This window comes from Chiloscyllium plagiosum, unplaced genomic scaffold (assembly GCF_037043375.1).
Source record: "Chiloscyllium plagiosum isolate Xiang-an unplaced genomic scaffold, Cpla_swu_hap1 HiC_scaffold_27, whole genome shotgun sequence".
Lineage (NCBI taxonomy): Eukaryota > Metazoa > Chordata > Chondrichthyes > Orectolobiformes > Hemiscylliidae > Chiloscyllium > Chiloscyllium plagiosum.
The window spans coordinates 28,071,374-28,095,353 of record NW_028270165.1 but is presented as its reverse complement, the minus strand read 5'-3'; the positions used below and the strand labels follow the sequence as shown (position 1 = coordinate 28,095,353).

The window sequence follows — 23,980 nt, the reverse complement described above, 5'->3', positions numbered from 1 at the left end:
CTTGGAGATGATGGACTGGTTTTGGGGAGTCAGGAGGTGAGTTGGTATTGCATAAGTGCTGATTGGTTTTTCTATTCACAACATCCTTTGCTGGAGTACAGACTGATGGAGCAGAAATTATTCAGATGGATTTATCTGTGGACCAGGACGTTAGCTGGGGAATGAGATTTTAGATTACATTACAATGTGGAAACAGGCCCTTTGGCCCAACAAGTCCACACTGACCTGCCGAAGCGCAACCCACCCATACCCCTAACCTAACACTACGGGCAATTTAGCATGGCCAATTCACCTAACCTGCACATTTTTGGACTGTGGGAGGAAACCGGAGCACCCGGAGGAAACCCACGCAGACACAGGGAGAATGTGCAAACTCCACACAGAGAGTCGCCTGAGGCGGGAATTGAACCCGGGTCTCTGGCACTGTGAAGAGATGCCAGTGTTGCAGCTTTACTGGAATAACTTTTGTAACTGGTACAGCAAAATGAAAAGAGAGAACTTAAAGAATAATAACTTTGTAAATGTGTTTTTCAGGTTACTGCAAGTGGAGGATTTGCATTTGGGAAATTCAAACCAATTGTCACCTTGAGATCTGACAGTGTTGGTTGATTTATCAGGACCTGGATATTTGACATTCAAGGGTAAGGATTGAGTTTCCAGATGTTTGCCTGTTGTCATCTAAGAAAGATCTTTTTCACTTCTCGCTTATGGGTCTTGCTGAACATCTTAAATCCCTGTCCTTTAACTCTTTTATGATCTGATCATGAAAATAATCTTAATCCAGACTGATTTAGACAATCATAACCTTGTGTGACTGTGTCAAATCTCCCAACAATCTCCAAATTAACCTTGCAGATAAAATTTCTCATCCTTGCAACTATTCTGGTAACCCTCCTCTGCACCCTCTCAGAAACATTCATATCCTTCATAGTGTGTCATGATCACTGAGTTACACGTAGCCTGATGTTCTGCTTTCCTATGTGTGATGTCGTAATGCTCCTTTGTGTATTTCCCCAACTGTGAGATTTTTCTCTGACTCCAGTGTGGGATAAAAGATGTGTGATATAAATATAAATATCCTTTGTAGAGTTTGGATGTCAAACAGGTGGTATATGGACGTTGGTTACGAAGGATTAAAGAAAATAAAGTATCAGTTATCAGGTGACTGCAAATGGAGGATTGTTGAAAGGGGTGCTAGAGCTGGACCAGGGAATTATAGGCATGTGTGTGTAACATAAATAAGAAGGAGACTATTGGAGAAAATAGTGAAGGGTAAAACTTTGATCGGGTAGTCAGCATGGCTGTGTCAGAGGGAGGTCATGCCAAACAAATCTGGTGGAATGTTTGTGACCAAGTATTAGTGTGAGGGAAGGGAAGTTGATATAGTATATATGGATTTGAGCAAGGTCTCTGATGAGGACCCACATGGGAAACTGATAATGAAGATCCAAGCTTGTGGGATCAGGGTAACTTGGCAAGTTGGCTCAGTGATAGGAGACAGAGAGAAGGCTGCTTGTGTGATTGGAGCCCAGTGTGCAGTGGCAAACCCCAGGGATCAGTCTCTAATTGTTCCTGATATTCGTACTGATGTAGGTGAGAACATGGGTAGGGGAGACTATAAGTAAGTTTGTGGATGACGCATTGATGGGCTGGGTGACTGACAGTGAGGAAGAGGGTATTAGGCTATAGGAGGATATAAACGGATTGGTAAGATGGGTGGATCAGTAGCATGAGGATTTATCTTTACTCAGCGAGTCGTGAGTTCATGGAATGCCCTGCCAGTAGCAGTGGTGGACTCTCCCTCCTTATGGGCATATAAACGGGCATTGGATAGGCATATGGAGGACAGTGGGCTAGTGTAGGTTAGGTGGGCTTGGATCGGCGCAACATCGAGGGCCAAAGGGCCTGTACTGCGCTGTATTTTTCTATGTTCTACGTTCCAGTTGTGAGGTGATGCACTTTAGAATGAGGATCACAGTAAGGCAATACTCAGTGAATGGCAGGACACTCGGCAGCTCAGAGGAATGCACCTCTAAACACTTACCTGTGGATCCCTGAAAGGGAGTAGGACCGGATAATTGGGTCGTTCAGAAAGGAAAGCTTGTCTTTACCAGCTGTAGCATAGATTAGAAGAGAAAGAAGATTATGTTGGAGCTGTGCAGAACTTTGGTGAGGCTACTGGACTGTGTGCAGTTCTGGTTGCTGCAATATCAGAAAGATGTGCAGAACAACCTCGATGATCCGAACGAGACGGGCGGAGAGGAGTTTGTTAGAAAAACTCATTGTTTGGAGAACTAATCAGAGTTTCCGTGGCGGGGGGAATAGCAGGGACAGGGTTCCCCTGGCGATGGGGTAATAGCAGGGACAGGATTCCCCTGGTGGGGGGTAATAGCAGGGACAGGGTTCCCCTGGTGGGGGGTAATAGCAGGGACAGGGTTCCCCTGGTGCGGGGTAATAGCAGGGACAGGGTTTCCCTGGTGGGGGGTAATAGCGGGGACAGGGTTCCCCTGGCGGGGGGTAATAGCAGGGACAGGGTTCCCCTGGTGGGGGGTAATAGCAGGGACAGGGTTCCCCTGGTGGGGGGTAATAGCAGGGACAGGGGTCCCCTGGTGGGGGGTAATAGCCGGGACAGGGTTCCCCTGGTGGGGGGTAATAGCAGGGACAGGGTTCCCCTGGCGATGGGGTAATAGCAGGGACAGGGTTCCCCTGGCGATGGGGTAATAGCCGGGACAGGGTTCCCCTGGTGGGGGGTAATAGCAGGGACAGGGTTCCCCTGGTGGGGGGTAATAGCAGGGACAGGGTTCCCCTGGTGGGGGGTAATAACAGGGACAGGGTTTCCTTGGTGGGGGGTAATAGCAGGGACAGGGTTCCCCTGACGATGGGGCAATAGCAGGGACAGGGTTCCCCTGGTCGGGGGCAATAGCAGGGACAGAGTTCCCCTGGCGATGGGGTAATAGCATGGACAGGGTTCCCCTTGTGGGGGGCAATAGCAGGGACAGGGTTGCCCTGGCGATAGGGTAATAGCATGGACAGGGTTCCCCTTGTGGGGGGTAATAGCAGGGACAGGATTCCCCTGGCGATAGGGTAATAGCAGGGACAGGGTTCCCCTGGTCGGGGGTAATAGCAGGGACAGGGTTCCCCTGGTCGGGGGTAATAGCAGGGACAGGGTTCCCCTGGCGATGGGGTAATAACAGGGACAGGGTCCCCTGGTGGGGGGTAATAGCAGGGACAGGGTTCCCCTGGCGATGGGGTAAAAGCAGGGACAGGGTTCCCCTGGTGGGGGGTAATAGCAGGGACAGGGTTCCCCTGACGATGGGGCAATAGCAGGGACAGGGTTCCCCTGGTCGGGGGCAATAGCAGGGACAGAGTTCCCCTGGCGATGGGGTAATAGCATGGACAGGGTTCCCCTTGTGGGGGGCAATAGCAGGGACAGGGTTGCCCTGGCGATAGGGTAATAGCATGGACAGGGTTCCCCTTGTGGGGGGTAATAGCAGGGACAGGATTCCCCTGGCGATAGGGTAATAGCAGGGACAGGGTTCCCCTGGTCGGGGGTAATAGCAGGGACAGGGTTCCCCTGGTCGGGGGTAATAGCAGGGACAGGGTTCCCCTGGCGATGGGGTAATAACAGGGACAGGGTCCCCTGGTGGGGGGTAATAGCAGGGACAGGGTTCCCCTGGCGATGGGGTAAAAGCAGGGACAGGGTTCCCCTGGTGGGGGGTAATAGCAGGGACAGGGTTGCCCTGGCGATGTGGTAATAGCAGGGACAGGGTTCCCCTGGTCGGGGGCAATAGCAGGGACAGGGTTCCCCTGGCGATAGGGTAATAGCATGGACAGGGTTCCCCTTGTGGGGGGTAATAGCAGGGACAGGGTTCCCCTGGTGGGGGGTAATAGCAGGGACAGGGTTCCCCTGGTGGGGGGTAATAGCAGGGACAGGGTTCCCCTAGTGGGGGGTAATAGCAGGGACAGGGTTCCCCTGGCGATGGGGTAATAGCAGGGACAGGGTTTCCCTGGTGGGGGTAATAGCAGGGACAGGGTTCCCCTGGCGATGGGGTAATAGCAGGGACAGGGTTCCCCTGGGGGGGGGGGTAATAGCAGGGACAGGGTTCCCCTGGTGGGGGGTAATAGCAGGGACAGGGTTCCCCTTGTGGGGGGTAATAGCAGGGACAGGGTTCCCCCGGTGGGGGGTAATAACAGGGACAGGGTTCCCCTGGTGGGGGGTAATAGCAGGGACAGGGTTCCCCTGGTGGGGGGTAATAGCAGGGACAGGGTTCCCCTGGCGATGGGGTAATAGCAGGGACAGGGTTCCCCTGGTGGGGGGTAATAGCAGGGACAGGGTTCCCCTTGTGGGGGGTAATAGCAGGGACAGGGTTCCCCTGGTGGGGGGTAATAGCAGGGACAGGGTTCCCCTGGTGGGGGGTAATAGCAGGGACAGGGTTCCCCTGGTGGGGGGTAATAGCAGGGACAGGATTCCCCTGGTGGGGGGTAATAGCAGGGACAGGGTTCCCCTGGTGGGGGGTAATAGCAGGGACAGGGTCCCCTGGTGGGGGGTAATAGCAGGGACAGGGTTCCCCTGGCGATGGGGTAATAGCAGGGACAGGGTTCCCCTGGTGGGGGGTAATAGCAGGGACAGGGTTCCCCTGGTGGGGGGTAATAGCAGGGACAAGGTTTCCCTGGTGGGGGGTAATAGCAGGGACAGGGTTTCCCTGGCGATGGGGTAATAGCAGGGACAGGGTTTCCCTGGTGGGGGGCAATAGCAGGGACAGGGTTTCCCTGGTGGGGGGTAATAGCAGGGACAGGGTTCCCCTGGTGGGGGGCAATAGCAGGGACAGGGTTCCCCTGGCGGGGGGTAATAGCAGGGACCGGGTTTCCCTGGTGGGGGGTAATAGCAGGGACAGGGTTCCCCTGGTGGGGGGCAATAGCAGGGACAGGGTTCCCCTTGCGGGGGGTAATAGCCGGGACAGGGTTCCCCTGGCGATGGGGTAATAGCAGGGACAGGGATCCCCTGGTGGGGGGTAATAACAGGGACAGGGTTCCCCTGGCAATGGGGTAATAGCGGGGACAGGGATCCCCTGGCGGGGGTAATAGCAGGGACAGGGTTCCCCTGGTGCGGGGTAATAGCAGGGACAGGGTTCCCCTGGTGCGGGGTAATAGCAGGGACCGGGTTCCCCTGGTGGGGGGTAATAGCAGGGACAGTGTTCCCCTGGTGGGGGGTAATAGCAGGGACAGGGTTCCCCTGGTGCGGGGTAATAGCAGGGACCGGGTTCCCCTGGTGGGGGGTAATAGCAGGGACAGGGATCCCCTGGTGGGGGGTAATAGCAGGGACAGGGTTCCCCTGGTGGGGGGTAATAGCAGGGACAGGGTTCCACTGATGGGGGGTAATAGCAGGGACCGGGTTCCCCTGGTGGGGGGTAATAGCAGGGACAGGGATCCCCTGGTGGGGGGTAATAGCAGGGACAGGGTTCCCCTGGTGGGGGGTAATAGCAGGGACAGGGTTCCCCTGGTGGGGGGTAATAGCAGGGACAGGGTTCCCCTGGTGGGGGGTAATAGCAGGGACAGGGTTCCCCTGGCGATGGGGTAATAGCAGGGACAGGGTTCCCCTGGTGGGGGGTAATAGCAGGGACAGGGTTCCCCTTGTGGGGGGTAATAGCAGGGACAGGGTTCCCCTGGTGGGGGGTAATAGCAGGGACAGGGTTCCCCTGGTGGGGGGTAATAGCAGGGACAGGGTTCCCCTGGTGGGGGGTAATAGCAGGGACAGGGTTCCCCTGGTGGGGGGTAATAGCAGGGACAGGATTCCCCTGGTGGGGGGTAATAGCAGGGACAGGGTTCCCCTGGTGGGGGGTAATAGCAGGGACAGGGTCCCCTGGTGGGGGGTAATAGCAGGGACAGGGTTCCCCTGGTGGGGGGTAATAGCAGGGACAGGGTTCCCCTGGTGGGGGGTAATAGCAGGGACAGGGTTTCCCTGGTGGGGGGTAATAGCAGGGACAGGGTTTCCCTGGCGATGGGGTAATAGCAGGGACAGGGTTTCCCTGGTGGGGGGCAATAGCAGGGACAGGGTTTCCCTGGTGGGGGGCAATAGCAGGGACAGGGTTCCCCTGGCGGGGGGTAATAGCAGGGACCGGGTTTCCCTGGTGGGGGGTAATAGCAGGGACAGGGTTCCCCTGGTGGGGGGCAATAGCAGGGACAGGGTTCCCCTTGCGGGGGGTAATAGCCGGGACAGGGTTCCCCTGGCGATGGGGTAATAGCAGGGACAGGGATCCCCTGGCGGGGGGTAATAACAGGGACAGGGTTCCCCTGGCAATGGGGTAATAGCGGGGACAGGGATCCCCTGGCGGGGGGTAATAGCAGGGACCGGGTTCCCCTGGTGGGGGGTAATAGCAGGGACAGGGTTCCCCTGGTGGGGGGTAATAGCAGGGACAGGGTTCCCCTGGTGAGGGGTAATAGCAGGGACAGGGATCCCCTGGTGGGGGTAATAGCAGGGACAGGGTTCCCCTGGTGGGGGGCAATAGCAGGGACAGGGTTCCCCTGGCGATGGGGTAATAGCAGGGACAGGGTTTCCCTGGTGGGGGGTAATAGCAGGGACAGGGTTCCCCTGGTGGGGGGTAATAGCAGGGACAGGGTTCCCCTGGTGGGGGGTAATAGCAGGGACAGGGTTCCCCTGGCGATGGGGTAATAGCAGGGACAGGGTTTCCCTGGTGGGGGGTAATAGCAGGGACAGGGTTCCCCTGGCGATGGGGTAATAGCAGGGACAGGGTTCCCCCTGGTGGGGGGTAATAGCAGGGACAGGGTTCCCCTGGTGGGGGGTAATAACAGGGACAGGGTTCCCCTGGCGATGGGGTAATAGCAGGGACAGGGTTCCCCTGGTGGTGGGTAATAGCAGGGACAGGGTTCCCCTGGTGGGGGGCAATAGCAGGGACAGGGTTCCCCTGGTGGGGGGTAATAGCAGGGACAGGGTTTCCCTGGTGGGGGGTAATAGCAGGGACAGGGTTCCCCTGGTGGGGGGTAATAGCAGGGACAGGGTTCCCCTGGTGGGGGGCAATAGCAGGGACAGGGTTCCCCTGGTGGGGGGTAATAGCAGGGACAGGGTTTCCCTGGTGGGGGGTAATAGCAGGGACAGGGTTCCCCTGGTGGTGGGTAATAGCAGGGACAGGGTTCCCCTGGTGGGGGGTAATAGCAGGGACAGGGTTTCCCTGGTGGGGGGTAATAGCAGGGACAGGGTTCCCCTGGTGGGGGGCAATAGCAGGGACAGGGTTCCCCTGGCGATGGGGTAATAGCGGGGACAGGGTTCCCCTGGTGGGGGGTAATAGCGGGGACAGGGTTCCCCTGGTGGGGGGTAATAGCAGGGACAGGGTTCCCCTGGTGGGGGGTAATAGCAGGGACAGGGTTCCCCTGGTGGGGGGCAATAGCAGGGACAGGGTTCCCCTGGCGATGGGGTAATAGCAGGGACAGGGTTTCCCTGGTGGTGGGTAATAGCAGGGACAGGGTTTCCCTGGTGGGGGGTAATAGCAGGGACAGGGTTCCCCTGGTGGGGGGCAATAGCAGGGACAGGGTTCCCCTGGCGATGGGGTAATAGCAGGGACAGGGTTTCCCTGGTGGGGGGTAATAGCAGGGACAGGGTTCCCCTGGCGGGGGGTAATAGCAGGGACAGGGTTCCCCTGGTGGGGGGTAATAGCAGGGACAGGGTTTCCCTGGTGGGGGGTAATAGCAGGGACAGGGTTCCCCTGGTGGGGGGCAATAGCAGGGACAGGGTTCCCCTGGCGGGGGGTAATAGCAGGGACAGGGTTCCCCTGGTGGGGGGTAATAGCAGGGACAGGGTTCCCCTGGCGATGGGGTAATAGCAGGGACAGGGTTCCCCTGGTGGGGGGTAATAGCGGGGACAGGGTTCCCCTGGCGATGGGGTAATAGCAGGGACAGGGTTTCCCTGGTGGGGGGTAATAGCAGGGACAGGGTTCCCCTGGTGGGGGGTAATAGCAGGGACAGGGTTCCCCTGGTGGGGGGCAATAGCAGGGACAGGGTTCCCCTGGCGATGGGGTAATAGCAGGGACAGGGTTCCCCTGGTGGGGGGTAATAACAGGGACAGGGTTCCCCTGGTGGGGGGTAATAGCAGGGACAGGGTTCCCCTGGTGGGGGGTAATAACAGGGACAGGATTCCCCTGGTGGGGGGTAATAGCAGGGACAGGGTTCCCCTGGTGGGGGGTAATAGCAGGGACAGGGTTCCCCTGGTGGGGGGTAATAGCAGGGACAGGATTCCCCTGGTGGGGGGTAATAGCAGGGACAGTGTTCCCCTGGTGGGGGGTAATAACAGGGACAGGATTCCCCTGGTGGGGGGTAATAGCAGGGACAGGGTTCCCCTGGTGAGGGGTAATAGCAGGGACAGGGTTCCCCTGGTGGGGGGTAATAGCAGGGACAGGATTCCCCTGGTGGGGGGTAATAGCAGGGACAGGGTTCCCCTGGTGCGGGGTAATAGCAGGGACAGGGTTCCCCTGGTGAGGGGTAATAGCAGGGACAGGGTTCCCCTGGTGGGGGGTAATAGCAGGGACAGGATTCCCCTGGTGGGGGATAATAGCAGGGACAGGGTTCCCCTGGCAATGGGGTAAAAACAGGGACAGGGTTCGCCTGGCAATGGGGTAATAGCAGGGACAGGATTCCCCTGGTGGGGGGTAATAACAGGGTCAGGGTTTCCCCTGGCGACCCTGCTCCTGCTGCCAGCCCTGGCTGCCTGCTCTCTCTGTGCTTTAATTTAAATTTCATAAAATGTTTATGGGACCTTGAGATTTTGTTCGGATAATCCAAACTTTGGATAATTGATGTTCGAATCACTGAGGTTGCACTGGGGAGGATGCGTAGAAGATTTACCAGGATGCTGTCTGGAATAGAGCATTTTAGCGATGGAAAGAGACTGGATTAGCTCAGGAAATTTGAGAGGGGACCCGATCGAGGTATTTCTGAGTATTAGCAGACTGGATAGGTTGAACAGAAGGCTGTTGGTCAATAACAAAGGGACATAACTTTACAGTTATGGGACTAATGTAGGTCATAGTGTATTTTTGTTGAAACTTTATTGCTGGAACAGCACAGCAGGTCAGGCAGCATCCAGGGAACAGGAGATTCGACGTTTCGGGCACAGGCCCTTCTCACTCCTGAAGAAGGGCCTGTGCCCGAAACGTCGAATCTCCTGCTCCCTGGATGCTGCCTGACCTGCTGTGCTGTTCCAGCAATAAAGTTTCAACTTTGATCTCCAGCATCTGCAGACCTCACTTTCTCCTCATAGTGTATTTTTAGAAGGTACAGTCTTGATGGGTCAAAGGACCTCTTTTGCACCGTTTGATTATCTGATTTGCTTTTTGTTGAGAGTAATTGAGGAATTATTTTAAATCAGAAATCGCAGGGAGTGAAAGATCTTTGAAGTTTCTGGAGCAGACTTGACTGGGGTCAGAAGTAAATGTTGTTTCTCTCATATGAAGGAGTATAGAACATAAAACATTCTAGCGCAGTCCAGGCCCCTCGGCCCTCGATGTTGTGCCGACCTGCAGAACCAAGCTGCAGCCCATCTGTCCTACACCATTCCATTCTCATCCGTATGTTTATCTAGTGACCATTTAAATGCCCTTAACGTCGGCGAGTCTACTATTGTTGCAGGCAGTACGTTCCACACCCCGACGACTATCTGATGTCTGTCCGATATCTATCACCCCTTTAAAACCATATCCCCTCGTGCTAGCCATCACCATCTGAGGAAAAAGGCTCTCCCTGTCCACCCTATCTAACCCTCTGATCATCTTGTATGTCTCTATTAAGTCACCTCTCAACCTTCTTCACTCTAACGAAAACAGCCTCAAGTCCCTTAGCCTTTCCTCATATGGCCTTTCCTCCAGACCAGGCAACATCCTAGTAAATTTCCTCTGCAGCCTTTCCAATAATTCCACATGCTTCCTGTAATACGGTGACCAGAACCGTACACAATACTCCAAGTGCGGCCGCACCAGAGTGTTGTACAGCTGCAGCATAACCTTGTGGCTCCAAAACTCAATCCCTCTGCCAATAAAAGCTAACACACCATATTCCTCCTTAACAATCCTATCAACCTGGGTGGCAAGTTTCGGGGATCTATGTACATGGACACCGAGATCTCTCTGCTCATCTGCACTACCAAGAATCTTATCATTAGCCCAGTATTTTTTATTGCTGTTGTTCCTTCCGAAGTTAATCCTCTCACTCTTTTCCCACATTAAACTCCATTTGCCACCTCTCAGCCCAGCTCTGCAGCTTATCTATGTCCCTCTGTAACCTACAACATCCTTCAGCACTATCCACAACTCCACTGACCTTAGTGTCATTCGCAAATTTACTAACCCATCCTTTACGCCCTCATCCAGGTCGTTTATAAAAATGACAAACCGTAGTGGACCCAAAACAGTTCCTTGTGGTACCCCACTAGTAACTGAATTCCAGGATGAACATTTCCCATCAACCACCACCCTCTGTCTTCTTTCAGCTAGCCAATTACTGATCCAAACCGCTAAATCACCCTCAATCTCATGCCTCTATATTTTCTGCATTAGCCTACTGTGGGGAACCTTATCGAACGCCTTGCTGAAATCCATATACACCAGATCAACTGCTTTACCCTCATCCACCTGTTTGGTCACCTTCTCAAAGAACTCAATAAGGTTTCTGAGGCACGACCTACCCTTCACAAAACCGTGCTGACTATCCCTAATCAAATTAATCCTTTCTAGATGATTATAAATTCTATCTCTTATAATCCTTTCCAAAAGTTTCCTACAACAGAAGTAAGGCTCACTGGTCTATAATTACCAGGGTTGTCTCTACTCCCCTTCTTGAACAAGGGGACATTTGCTATCCTCCAGTCTCCTGACACTGTTCCTGTAGGTAATGATGACATAAAGATCAAAGTCAAAGGATTTGCAATCTCCTCCCTAGCTTTCCAGAGAACCCTTGGGTAAATTCCACCATCCCAGGGGACTTATCTGTTTTTTCACACTTTCCGGAATTGCTAACACCTCCTCCTTATGAACATTAATCTCTTTTCGTCTAATGGCTTGTATCTTAGTATTCTCCTCGGCAACAATGTCTTTTTCTTGTGTGAAAACTGATGGAAAATATTCATTTAGTGCCTCTCCGATCTCTTCAGACTCCTCATACAGCTTCCCACTGCTGTCCTTAACTGGCCCTAATCTTACCCCAGTCATTCTTTTATTGCTGTCATACCTTTTGGGTTTTCCTTGACCCTACCTGCCAAAGACTTCTCATGTCCCCTCCTGGCTCTTCTTAGCTCTCTCTCTTTATGTCCTTCCTGGCTAACCTGTAACTCTCAAGCGCCCTAACTGAGCCTTCACGTCTCATCTTTACATAAACCTTCCTCTTCCCCTTGACAAGAGATTCAATTTCCTTAGTAAACCACGGCTCCCTCGCTCGACCATAATGTGTATATTAAGTGCATTAGTCAGGAGTAACCTGCACATCCCTGAACACTATGGGCAGTTTAGCACGGCCAACCCACCCTAACCCGCACATCCCTGGGCACTATGGGACAATTTAGCACGGCCAATCCACCCTAACCTGCACATCCCTGGGCACTATGGGACAATTTAGCACGGCCAATCCACCCTAACCTGCACATCCCTGGGCACTATGGGACAATTTAGCATCGCCAATCCACCCTAACCTGCACATCCCCGGGCACTATGGGACAATTTAGCACGGCCAATCCACCCTAACCTGAACATCCCTGCGCACTATGGGACAATTTAGCACGGCCAATCCACCCTAACCTGCACATCCCTGGGCACTATAGGACAATTTAGCACGGCCAATCCACCCTAACCTGAACATCCCTGCGCACTATGGGACAATTTAGCACAGCCAATCCACCCTAACCTGCACATCCCTGGGCACTGTGGGACAATTTAGCACGGCCAATCCACTCTAACCTGCACATCCCTGGGCACTATGGGACAATTTAGCATCGCCAATCCACCCTAACCTGCACATCCCCGGGCACTATGGGACAATTTAGCACGGCCAATCCACCCTAACCTGAACATCCCTGCGCACTATGGGACAATTTAGCACGGCCAATCCACCCTAACCTGAACATCCCTGCGCACTATGGGACAATTTAGCACAGCCAATCCACCCTAACCTGCACATCCCTGGGCACAATGGGACAATTTAGCACTGCCAATCCACCCTAACCTGCCCATTCCTGGGCACAAAGGACAATTTAGCACGGCCAATCCCCCCTAACCTGCACATCCCTGGGCACTATGGGACAATTTAGCACGGCCAATCCACCCTAACCTGAACATCTTTGGACTGTGGGAGGAAGCCCATGCAGACACAGGGAGAATGTGCAGACTGCACACAGACAGTCACCCCGAGGTGGGAATCACACCTGGGACCCTGGTGCTGTGAGGCAGCAGTGCTAACCACTGAGCCACTGTGGGATAAAACCTCTGCTTTATTGTTAAAAGAAAACCTGCAAACGTATCTGCTGATGCTTCAGTGAATGGCCACAGCAGGAAAGAAAGATCCTCACTATTCTGTCAGGCCCAATTTCATCCTGGGATCTGCCAGTAACATGGTCTGACATCATCGCAAGTGTTTTTTATACTGAGAAAATTTAAGCTTTTAGTTTTTTGAGCTTTCATGTCAGACGATTATACAGTTCACAGGACAGAGCTGTGAGATGTAATGAAGTCAAGCTTAAGGATTTGATACAGAAGGATAATTTGGGGTGGCACAGTGCCTTAGTGGTTAGCACTGCTGCCTCACAGATCCAGGGTCCCTGTTCGATTCCAGCCTCGGGGGTGACTGTCTGTGTGGAGTTTGTACATTCTCCTTGTGACTGTGTGGGTTTCCTCTGGGTGCTCTGGTTTCCTCCCACAGTCCAAGGATGTGCAGGTTAGGGTGGGATTGGCCGTGCCAAACTGTCCATAGTGCCCAGGGATGTGTAGGTTAGGGTGGATTGGCCATGTTAAATTGTCCCATAGTACCCAGGGATGTGCAGGTTAGGGTGGATTGGCCGTGCTAAACTGTCCCATAGTGCCCAGGGATGTGCAGGTTAGGGTGGATTGGCCATGCTAAACTGTCCCATAGTGCCCAGGGATGTGCAGGTTAGGGTGGGATTGGCCGTGCCAAACTGTCCATAGTGCCCAGGGATGTGTAGGTTAGGGTGGATTGGCCATGTTAAATTGTCCCATAGTACCCAGGGATGTGCAGGTTAGGGTGGATTGGCCGTGCTAAACTGTCCCATAGTGCCCAGGGATGTGCAGGTTAGGGTGGATTGGCCATGCTAAACTGTCCCATAGTGCCCAGGGATGTGCAGGTTAGGGTGGAGTGGCTGTGCTAAATTGTCCCATCGTGCCCAAGGATGTGCAGGTTAGGGTGGATTGGCCGTGCTAAATTGTCCCATAGTGCCCAGGGATGTGCAGGTTAGGGTGGATTGGCCGTGCTAAATTATCCCATAGTGCCCAGGGATGGGCCGGTTAGGGTGGATTGGCCGTGCTAAATTGTCCCATAGTGCCCAGGGATTAGATTAGATTAGATTACTTACAGTGTGGAAACAGGCCCTTCGGCCAAACAAGTCCACACCGACCCGCCGAAGCGTAACCCACCCATTCCCCTACATTTACCCCTTTACCTAACACTACGGGCAATTTAGCTTGGCCAATTCACCTGACCTGCACATTTTTGGACTGTGGGAGGAAACCGGAGCACCTGGAGGAAACCCACGCAGACACGGGGAGAATGTGCAAACTCCACACAGTCAGTCGCCTGAGTCGGGAATTGAACCCAGGTCTCTGGCGCTGTGAGGCAGCAGTGCTAACCACTGTGCCACCGTACAGGTTAGGGTGGATTGGCCGTGCTAAATTGTCCCATAGTGCCCAGGGATGTGCAGGTTAGGGTAGATTGGCCGTGCTAAATTGTCCCATAGTGCCCAGGGATGGGCAGGTTAGGGTGGGATTGGTCGTGCTAAATTGTCCCATAGTGCCCAGGGATGGGCAGGTTAGGGTGGGATTGGCCGTGCTAAATTGTCCCATAGTGCCCAGGGATGGGCAGGTTAGGGTGGGATTGGCCGTGCTAAATTGTCCCATAGTGCCCAGGGATGGGCAGGTTAGGTGCATTATTCCGGATCAGTGGAATAATGGAATCAGGGGCTGGAAGAGCACAGCAATTCAGGCAGCATCCGAGGACAGGCAAAATCGACGTTTCGGGCAAAAGCCCTTCATCAGGAATAAAGGCAGAGAGCCTGAAGCGTGGAGACATAAGCTAGAGGAGGGTGGGGTTGGGGAGAGAGTGGCATAGAGTACAATAGGTCAGTGGGGAAGGAGATGAAGGTGATAGGTCAGGGAGGAGAGGGTGGAGTGGATAGGTGGAAAAGGAGCTGGGCAGGTCGGACAAGTCCGGACAGGTCAGGGGATCGAGTTGCTGGAGGTTAGAAGCTAGGATGAGGTGGGGGAAGGGGAAATGAGGAAACTGTTGAAATCCACATTGATGCCCTGGGGTTGAAGTGTTCCGAGGCGGAAGATGAGGCGTTCTTCCTCCAGGCGTCTGGTGGTGAGGGAGCGGCGGTGGAGGAGGCCCAGCACCTCCATATCCTTGGCAGAGTGGGAGGGGGAGTTGAAATGTTGAGCCACTGGGCGGTGTGGTTGATTGGTCCCGGAGATGTTCCCTAAAGCGCTCTGCTAGGAGGCGCCCAGTCTCCCCAATGTAGAGGAGACCGCATCGGGAGCAACGGATACAATAGATGATATTAGTGGATGTGCAGGTAAAACTTTGATGGGTGTGGAAAGCTCCTTTGGGGCCTTGGATAGAGGTGAGGGAGGAGGTGTGGGCGCAGGTTTTACAGTTCCTGCGGTGGCAGGGGAAAGTGCCAGGATGGGAGGGTGGGTCGTAGGGGGGCGTGGACCTGACCAGGTAGTCACGGAGGGAACGGTCTTTGCGGAAGGCGGAGAGGGGTGGGGAGGGAAATATATCCCTGGTGGTGGGGTCTGTTTGGAGGTGGTGGAAATGTCGGCGGATGATTTGGTTTATGCGAAGGTTGGTAGGGTGGAAGGTGAGCACCAGGGGCGCTCTGTCCTTGTTGCGGTTGGAGGGGTTGGGTCAGAGGGCGGAGGTGCGGGATGTGGATGAGATGCGTTGGAGGGCATCTTTAACCACGTGGGAAGGGAAATTGCAGTCTCTAAAGAAGGAGGCCATCTGGTGTGTTCTGTGGTGGAACCGCTCCTCCTGGGAGCAGATCCGGCGGAGGCGGAGGAATTGGGAATACGGGATGGCATTTTTGCAAGAGGTAGGGTGGGAAGAGGTGTAATCCAGGTAGCTGTGGGAGTCGGTGGGTTTGTAGAAGATGTCAGTGACAAGTCGGTCGTCACTGATGGAGATGGAGAGGTCCAGGAAGGGGAGGGAGGTGTCAGAGATGGTCCAGGTAAATTTAAGGTCAGGGTGGAATGTGTTGGTGAAGTTGATGAATTGCTCAACCTCCTCGCGGGAGCACGAGGTGGCGCCAATGCAGTCATCAATGTAGCGGAGGAAGAGGTGGGGAGTGGTGCCGGTGTAATTACGGAAGATCAACTGCTCTACATAGCCAACAAAGAGACAGGCATAGCTGAGGCCCATACGTGTGCCCCACTCAGGGGTAAATGTAGGTTACGACAATGGGTCTGGGTGGGTTACTCTTTGGAGAGTCGGTGTGGACTGGTTGGGCCAGATGCCTGTCCCCGCACTGTAGGGAATCTAATCTAATCTAATATTGTTTTATTGACAGACTCCAGCCGAGTAATTGTTGTCAAGGTGAGCATGTTTTGAAAATTCAGCTATAATTTAGAGCTTTTTGTGCTGCTCTCTGTTACCTGTGACAGGTTCCATGGTTGTGGAGCTGGTGTAGCTTCTTTACTGTTAACCTGAATCCATGCCCATCCTTTGCTCTGGTTCATCTCTGTCCCCCCCTGCTGTGTGTAACATCCACCCCTCCTTTTAGCTCTGTTCAGTAATTTGTTGTTATTTCTGCCGACTGTGTCTGAATGAGGTTACCTGACCAGGTGCTGCCAATTCACCCTAACCTGCACATCTTTGGACTGTGGGAGGAAACCGGAGCACCCGGAGGAAACCCACGCAGACACGGGGAGAATGTGCAAACTCCACACAGAGGGTCACCCCAAGGCTGGGATTGAACTCAGGTCCCTGGCGCCGTGAGGCAGCAGTGCTAACCACTGAGCCACCGTGCCCGCCTGAAATTCACCATCAGGAATTGTTTCTCCTATGCTATTGTCGATTTCTTTTCCACTTCTGACCTTGTATTGACCAAATTCTGCACCAATTTTATTCCATATTTCACCCTGTGTTAGTGAAACACGAGTGAAACATTAACTCTGCTGGTTTCAGTCGAGAGAGAAACAATTATTGCCAATCCCCAGTTGTCCATGTTTGAACAAATGCCATGGTAAAAGTGCTCCTGCAATGCTGTTAGGTCAACAGTTACTCATCCATGTATTATGACAGAACCAGGCATTATGATCAGTGTCCAAACCGACAAGAGTAATTTGTATTTAGATGAGATCTACTGAAGAATAAAATAATTCATTTCATTCATAGATATGTCATAAAGCGACTTTTGTCACAGGGCCACACTGTAAGACAGGGAACCACAGCTGAGACAGAAAAGTAAGTTTTAAGGATGACTCTGAGGGAAATAAGGTCAGAGGCAGAGAGGTTAAGGGAGGAAAAGACAAAGCTTGTGGCCTTGGCGTATATAGACCTTGGATGTAGGTTTGCTGACTGAGTTTGAAGGTTCATTTTCAGACGTTTTGTCACCATACTGGATAATATCTTCAGTGAACCTCTGGACGAAGCTTCTGAAAAGGAACCTTCCAGCTCAGCGAGCAAACCTACATCCAGAACCTCAAATTGGGCTACAAATCTTCTCAAAACCCGCCAATATATAGACCCAGTCAGCAACGGTGGAGCGATTTAAAATCTCTTAGAAAAGCTCAAGAGGCCATGGATAACTCAGAGGGTTGTGACATTACAGCTACGGGATATTTGCGCGGCTGGAGGCGATAACACCGCTAAGCAGGCGCCAAGGAGGAATTTGAAAATCACGAATGAGAATTTTAAAGTTTTGGTGCTTCAGAAGGTAGGTCAGTGAACACAGGTGCGATGTGTCATACACCAGGCCAGACCCACTCAAAATATTTTAAGGAGGTAGCCCAGACCCAAACCTTTTCTAGTTTTAAAGGTAGATGTGAAGTGGGTCTTCAAGGTGTGATGCAGCTGGTCAAACCACTCGGCTTTAGGCAAGACAGAACTTATTTAAACACTACAGTTGAAACACAAACAAAACAAAAGCGGAATTTAGAATAACATTGGAAAACTTAACTGACCCGATACAGTAACTATTACTAATTAACTGTTCCAATCCAGTAGCATCCCATCAACTCTCCGCAAGAAGGTAAATTCAAACTCAGATTCTTACAGCAGAAGAGAACATCGAGAGAGAGCTCTCAGAGAAAGTGCGAGGAATTCTTTACTGAAGCTTGCGACTCTTGTGGATTCCAACATCTTGCGACTGCTACACTTAAAAAAAATCCTAGAAAAACCCAGAACTGGCCGCTCCCCTCACATTGTTACCCTGTTACTTCCTAGACTCTGCAGCACTTCTGCCTTTACGACTTCTCTTAAAAAAAAAAAACCCAAAGACAGAATAACCTTTTTAACCTGACAGCACCGTCACAGATGTGTGAACGGAATTGGGTGTGAGCAAACATATGCGCACCAGAGTTCTGGATGACCTCGAGATGACAGTGAGGTTGAATGTGGGAGGCCAGCTGACAGTGCATTAGGACGGTTAAGTCTTGAAGTGACTAAGGAATGGCTAAGAGTTTCGGCAGCAGATGAGCTGAGATGAAGGTGGATTCGGGTAATGTTACCGAGGTATGAATAGGCGGCCTTCGAGATGATGGAAAATGTGATTGGAAGCTCATTGTGAGGTGGTTGTGAACAGTCTGGCTCACCGTTACAAGGGAGAGGGCTAGAGTCGTCGGAAAGGAGTAGAGTTTGTAGCGAGGACTGAAAAGTCAACGGCTTCAGTCTTTGCAATGTTTAAGCAGAGGAAATTTCTGCTCAAGACAAGTCAGGATGTTTTGTGGTGGTCTTCACAAACTTTTGCTACCGTGGTCCTTTTGAGGTGGTGGAGGAGATTGGGGGTTCGGGAGACTCTGTCAATCTTCTTGTTCAGGTTGCAGCTGTTTAAGATCTGTCCCACTGCAGTCCCCCGGTCTCCCTCACTTTCTCTCCATTATGGGAGATCAGAGTGTTGTGTGGGTCCAGACCAGGTGACAGGTATCCTTCCTGGAAGGACATGAATCAGTTGCGTTTTTTTACAGCAATCTGTCAGTTTTCACTGTAACCTCCCGCCCCCGGTTCCATCTCTGTAGATGGCTACATTCATTTCAGTCCATTTCACAATATGTCTTTGTGTTTCGGTGGCCTCTCCCTCACACCCGTCTTTTACTGTTCCAGTTCTCATTGCACAGTGTATTAGAAGGCCAGGAGGCTGACAGCACAGACGACACCAGGATCTGACTGGGTCTCCCAATTCGGAGGATGAAAGGAAAAGCCGCTCACCGTGGCAGGAAACCGTGGCGGTGCGGAGATTGCGGAGAGGGTTTCCAATCCCCCTCCGCCCTTGAAATTCACCGGCGGGTCCACACCGGGGAGAGACCATTCGCTTGTTCTGTGTGTGGGAAGGGATTCCCCCGGTCATCTCACCTGCTGAGGCACCAGCGGCTCCACACGGGGGAGAGACCGTTCGCTTGCCAAGGCTGTGGGAAGTCCTTCAAATGCTCCAGGGAGCTGATATCTCATCAAATTCTTCACACTGACGAGAGACCGTTCAGGTGCTCCGACTGCGAGACTGGGTTCAGGCGATCCTCCGACCTCACCAAGCACCAGCGGGTTCACACCGGGGAGAGGCCGTTCTCCTGCTCCGAGTGCGGCAAGGGGTTCACTCAGTCGTCGGCCCTGCTGCAACACCAGCGGGTTCACACCGGGGAGAGGCCGTTCTCCTGCGCCGAGTGCGGGAAGGGCTTCACTGCCTCCTCTGCCCTGCTGAGGCACCAGCAGGTTCACACCGGGGAGAGGCTGTTCACCTGCTCCGTGTGTGGGAAGGGATTCACCCAGTCGTACAACCTGCTGAGACACCAGCAAGTTCACGAGTAGCTCCAGGGATGGGATGGTGCTGTTCGGGGTCAGGTGCAGATCTTGGGGCTAAAGGGATCGAAGGATGCGTGGAGAAAGTGGGGAACAGGACACTGAGATGGCTGATCAGACATCAACATATTGAACGATGGAGAAGACCCAAAGGGGGAATGACCTACTGCTCCCATTTCTTCCTGTTTTACCCATGTCAATCATAAACACTTTGAATTAAATGCAAGAAATGGTCCAACAACTGACGGTTCCAGCAAAATCTGAACCGTATCGTATGACGGTGTGAGATTCTCTCCTCTCTTCACAAATTCGTGCTGCTGAAATCTGATGACACAAAGAGTGGAAAAGGAGAAGGTGATGGATTGGAAAACCCTTGATGCTTTGCCTCACAGATTCAGACTGACCACACTTAGTAAGGTACCTGCTTGGTTAAAGGTTGGTCAAAGAGGCGTAGGGCCCATATGGGAAATTGCCCAAGTATATGTTGTCCGTAAAAAGCAGGATAAATCCGACCCGGCCAATTACTGCCCCATCATGTCTACTCTCAATGAACACTAAAGTAATGGATGCTGTCATCAACAGTGCTATCAAGCAGCATATGCTCAGTAATAATCTGCTCACTGACACCCAATTTCGGTTTCTCCAGGTCACTTAACCCTGATCGCATTGCAGATTTGATTAAAACATTACAAAAGAGCTGAATTCCAGAGGGGAGGGGAGAATCACTGCCATTAGGTCAAGGTTGCATTTGACCCAGTGTGGCATCAAGGAGCCCCAGTGAACCTGCAGTCAATGAGAATCGGTGGGGAAGACTCATACCTGGTACAAAGGAAGATGGTTGCGGTTATTAGAGGTCAGGCGCCTCAGCTCCAAGTCTCCTCAGCTCTCGGACATCTCTGTCGGAGTTCCTCCAGGGTTGTGTCATCTTTGGCTACTTCTCCACTGATCTTCCCTCCGTCACAAGGTCAGAACTGGAATGTTTTTCCGATGACTGCGCAATGTTCTGTCCCATTCGTGACTCCTCAGATACCAAAGAGGTCCAGGCTCAAACACAAGATCTGGCCAATGTCCAGGCTTTGGCTGAACAGTGGCAAGTAATATTTGCACCATAGAAATGCCAGGCAATGATCATTTCCAATAAGAGAGAATTGAACCACTGCCCCTTGACGTTGAATGGCATTACCACTACCGAATCCGCCACTGTCAACCAGAAGCTCAATTGGACTTGCCATATAAATAATGGCTACAAGAGCATTTCCAAGATTAGTAGCATATAACTCCTGTCCTGACTTCCCAAAGTCTGTTCACCATTTACAAGGAACGGGCCAGCAGTGTAATGGAATACTCCCCACCTGCCTGGATGAGTGCAACTCTAAGAACATTCAAGCTTGACACCATCCAGGACAAAGCAGCCCACTTTCTTGGCAACTCATCCAATAAGCGTCCCGTCCCTCCACCACCAATGCTCCATCGCTGCAATATGTACTGTCTATAATTCACCAAAGACCCTTCGACAACACACTGCAAACCCCAAACCACTTCTTCCAACGAGAGGGAGAAAGACGGCAGCTTTACAGGAACACCGCCCCCTGCAAGTTCTCCCATTCGGCATCCAGGATTGGAAATGTATCGCTGTTTCTTCACCATTGCTGGAATTCCCTCCCTAACGGTGTTGTGAGTATAACTATACGCATGAGTTGCAAAGACTCAAGAAGGCAGCTCAACACCGCTTTGTCAGGGGCATCGATGTGTCGTCCCATTTCCCTATCCCCGGATCAGTCAAAGCAAACACTCAGAGACACAGTACGGCTTTACTTCCTTCATCTTTATTCCAGGCCCACGTGCACAGAGATATGAGTTCTTGGTCTTCGCTCGAACACCAGTTTCTTAATGAATTATATCGTCACTGACAGGGACAGCATCCAAATAGGCAACATCTATATTGATTGGGTGACCATCACATTCAGTGGGCATCAACAGTAAAGATTAAGTCATCTGGAGTTATACAATGAATGGTCTTAACCTTGTCAACTGGCTTTACATAATGAATGCTTTTCACCTCCTTAACCCACGACCCTTGCCTCCAGCACCTCATTGTTTACTGCAAGTTCTTACCTGATCCATGTCACGCTAGCTGAGCCTTTGTCCCACACAAGCCAAAACCTACCCCTTTCCCTACCTGCTCATACCTTGTACACATTCTCCTATGGTTAGGCAATAAATACTCGCCAGCCAGTGACTCCCATGTTGCACATGTGAATTTAACAAAAAAGGCACCAAAAAGGGGATTCACACATAGTGGCAAAGAGCACGGCAGACATGTTCAGTGAGCACTTTGCATTAGTCATTACGAAGGACTCCGATGTCCCCCCGATGCCGCGATGACAGAGGAAGTAACTCAGTCACTGGAAGTATTTGAAATTTGGAGGAGGAAGCGACGGATAAACGTCCAGCCCTGAAAGTTGCAAAGCAGCCGGGACAGGATGAGAACCACCCCAGACACTCTGAAGAAAGTAAAAGTGGCACCCCCAGGGGGCACTGACCATGATCATTTTGGCTTTCCTATACTTCGGGTAGCTTCCAGAGGACTCGAGAATTGCAGACGTCATGCACCCCTTCAAAAAGGGTGGAAGGATAAGCCGAGCAGTTCCAGACCGATCAATTTAACAGCTGACTCCTTCAAAATATTAATTCAGGACAGAATGAATAGTCACATGGACAAAAGTGGGTTAATTAAAGGGAGGCAGCATGGACTTCCCAAGGAAAAGTCACGTTGCATTAACTTCCTGGAATTCTTTGAGGAGGGAACAGGCCTTTGATGAGGGTAATGGTATGTTGTAGTTTACGTGGACTCTGAAAAGACATTTAACGCAGTGGCACACAACAGAACTATCAGAAAATGTATAGCTCAACGAATAACAGGAGCAGCAGCAACACAAATACAAAACAAAATGTAGTGACAAGTAACCAGAAATGGGGTGGTAAATGCTTGATTTTCGAAGTGGACTGTCATGTGTAAGGGGCAGAGGTGGGCTAGCCTGCCCATCAGGTTGGCCGCACCATTCAACAAGGATCACGGCTGATCTGATCGTTCTCTGCTCCACTTTCCTGTCTTTACCCACAACCCTTAGTTTGCCGTCTGCTTAAAACACCATCTGTCTCCGCCTTGAATATACTGAATGACCAAGCATGAACAGCCCTGTTCCTCCTCGGTCAAAGACAACCACACATACTGTTCTGATCCCATTTTCCAGCACTTGGCCGATAGCCTTGTATTCCTCGTCATTACAGGTGCATTCCGCAGACTCAGTACCCAGCGAAGACGTTTGTCTTCATCTCTGTCTTAAATGGGCACCCGTTACTCTGATATTGCGCCCTCTTGTACTGAACTCTCGAAACCCCTCTTGTAAAGCCCCCTAAGAGTCCTCAATGTTCCAATAAGGTCTCCTCTCATTTTCCTGAAACTCAATGAGTATCAGCCGAACCTAGTCAACTATTTAACAGAAGAAATCTCACCATACCTGTGATTAACCTTCTCTGGGTTACCTGCAAAGCCAGTACAGCTTTCCTTGGATAAGGTGACCAAAGCTGTTCACAGTATTTCCTGTTCTGGTGTAACTAGTGCTTTGTGTAATCTTTGCTACCCCTCCTGATTTTTAGAATCCATTCCCTTTGAAATAAATGCTAATATTCCATCTGCTTTCCTTCCTTCCTACCTGCTGAACATGTATGTTAGTTTTGTTTATGTTATCCAAGCACCAGAACCACCGCCCCCCCCCCACCCCCCACCAAATGACTCAGTGCTGCAGCATTTTGCAGCCTTCCCTCATTTAGATAAATGATCCCTGTGGTGCTCCACTCATTACAGATTGCTGTGCTCCAAGAGATTCACCCTCATTCCAGCTTTGTTTTCTATTCATTGGACAATCCTCCAAAGATACTAATGCACTAACCCCCCCCCCCCCCCCCCCCCTCCACGGAATGGACCGTTATTAAATAGCCTTATGCAGTACCCTGGAGAAAGTGAGGACTGTGTAGGTAGGCTGGAGAGTCAGGGTCGAAAAGCATGACGCTGGGAAAGCACAGCAGGTCAGGCAGCATCCGAGGAACAGGAGAGGTGATGAAGGGCTCATGCCCAAAACATCGAGTTAGCTGCTCCTTGGATGCTGCCTGATCTGCTGTGCTTTTCCAGCGTCACACTTTTCGATCTACATCGTTGAATACGTGTTGCAAGTCCAAACATATTACTTCATCTACCCTGCTTGTTATATCTTCAAAAAATTTAAATGTAATACATTTGTACGGCACAATTTCCTCATCCTGAAGCCATGTTGACTCAGTTTGATTATATCATGTATTTGTAAATAACATCCTTTCAAATAGACTCGAACGTTTTCCTATTGACTGATATTAAGCTAACTGTCCTATGGTTATCTGTTTCTGGTGAACTCCATTCGCTGTCTATTTCAGCCAGTTCTGTGTCCATTCCCATGTAAGATATTTTCTGATCAACCTGGTCAGAAATGTTGTTGCACACCTCTGAAACAGGTGGGATATGTATCTAGGCCTCCTGGCCCAGAGGCAGGGAAAATAACACTGCATCATAAGCGCTATTCCTCGTTCCCATGTGAGTATCCATCTTTAAGTTCAACACAACTGTTAGTGTCCCGGCTTTCCCACTCTCAAACTAAATGCTAATTTCGAGCAATTATAATCACCAATCCCGAATGGAATTTATTAGTCTGACATC

The 23,980-nt window shown here is 51.8% G+C and overlaps 1 protein-coding gene across 1 annotated transcript in view; it reads left to right on the top strand.

Moving 5' to 3' along the window:
- LOC122543494 (uncharacterized) overlaps window positions 1-23,980 on the top strand; it is a 112,973-nt gene that overhangs the window by 28,006 nt on the left and 60,987 nt on the right. The window contains exons 3-4 of the mRNA XM_087974244.1: window positions 11,465-11,470; window positions 18,654-21,287. Of these exons, the coding sequence (XP_087830370.1) occupies window positions 11,465-11,470; window positions 18,654-19,239 (592 nt within the window). The 3' untranslated portion in view covers window positions 19,240-21,287. Of the gene's footprint in view, window positions 1-11,464; window positions 11,471-18,653 lie in introns of the transcript that reaches the window.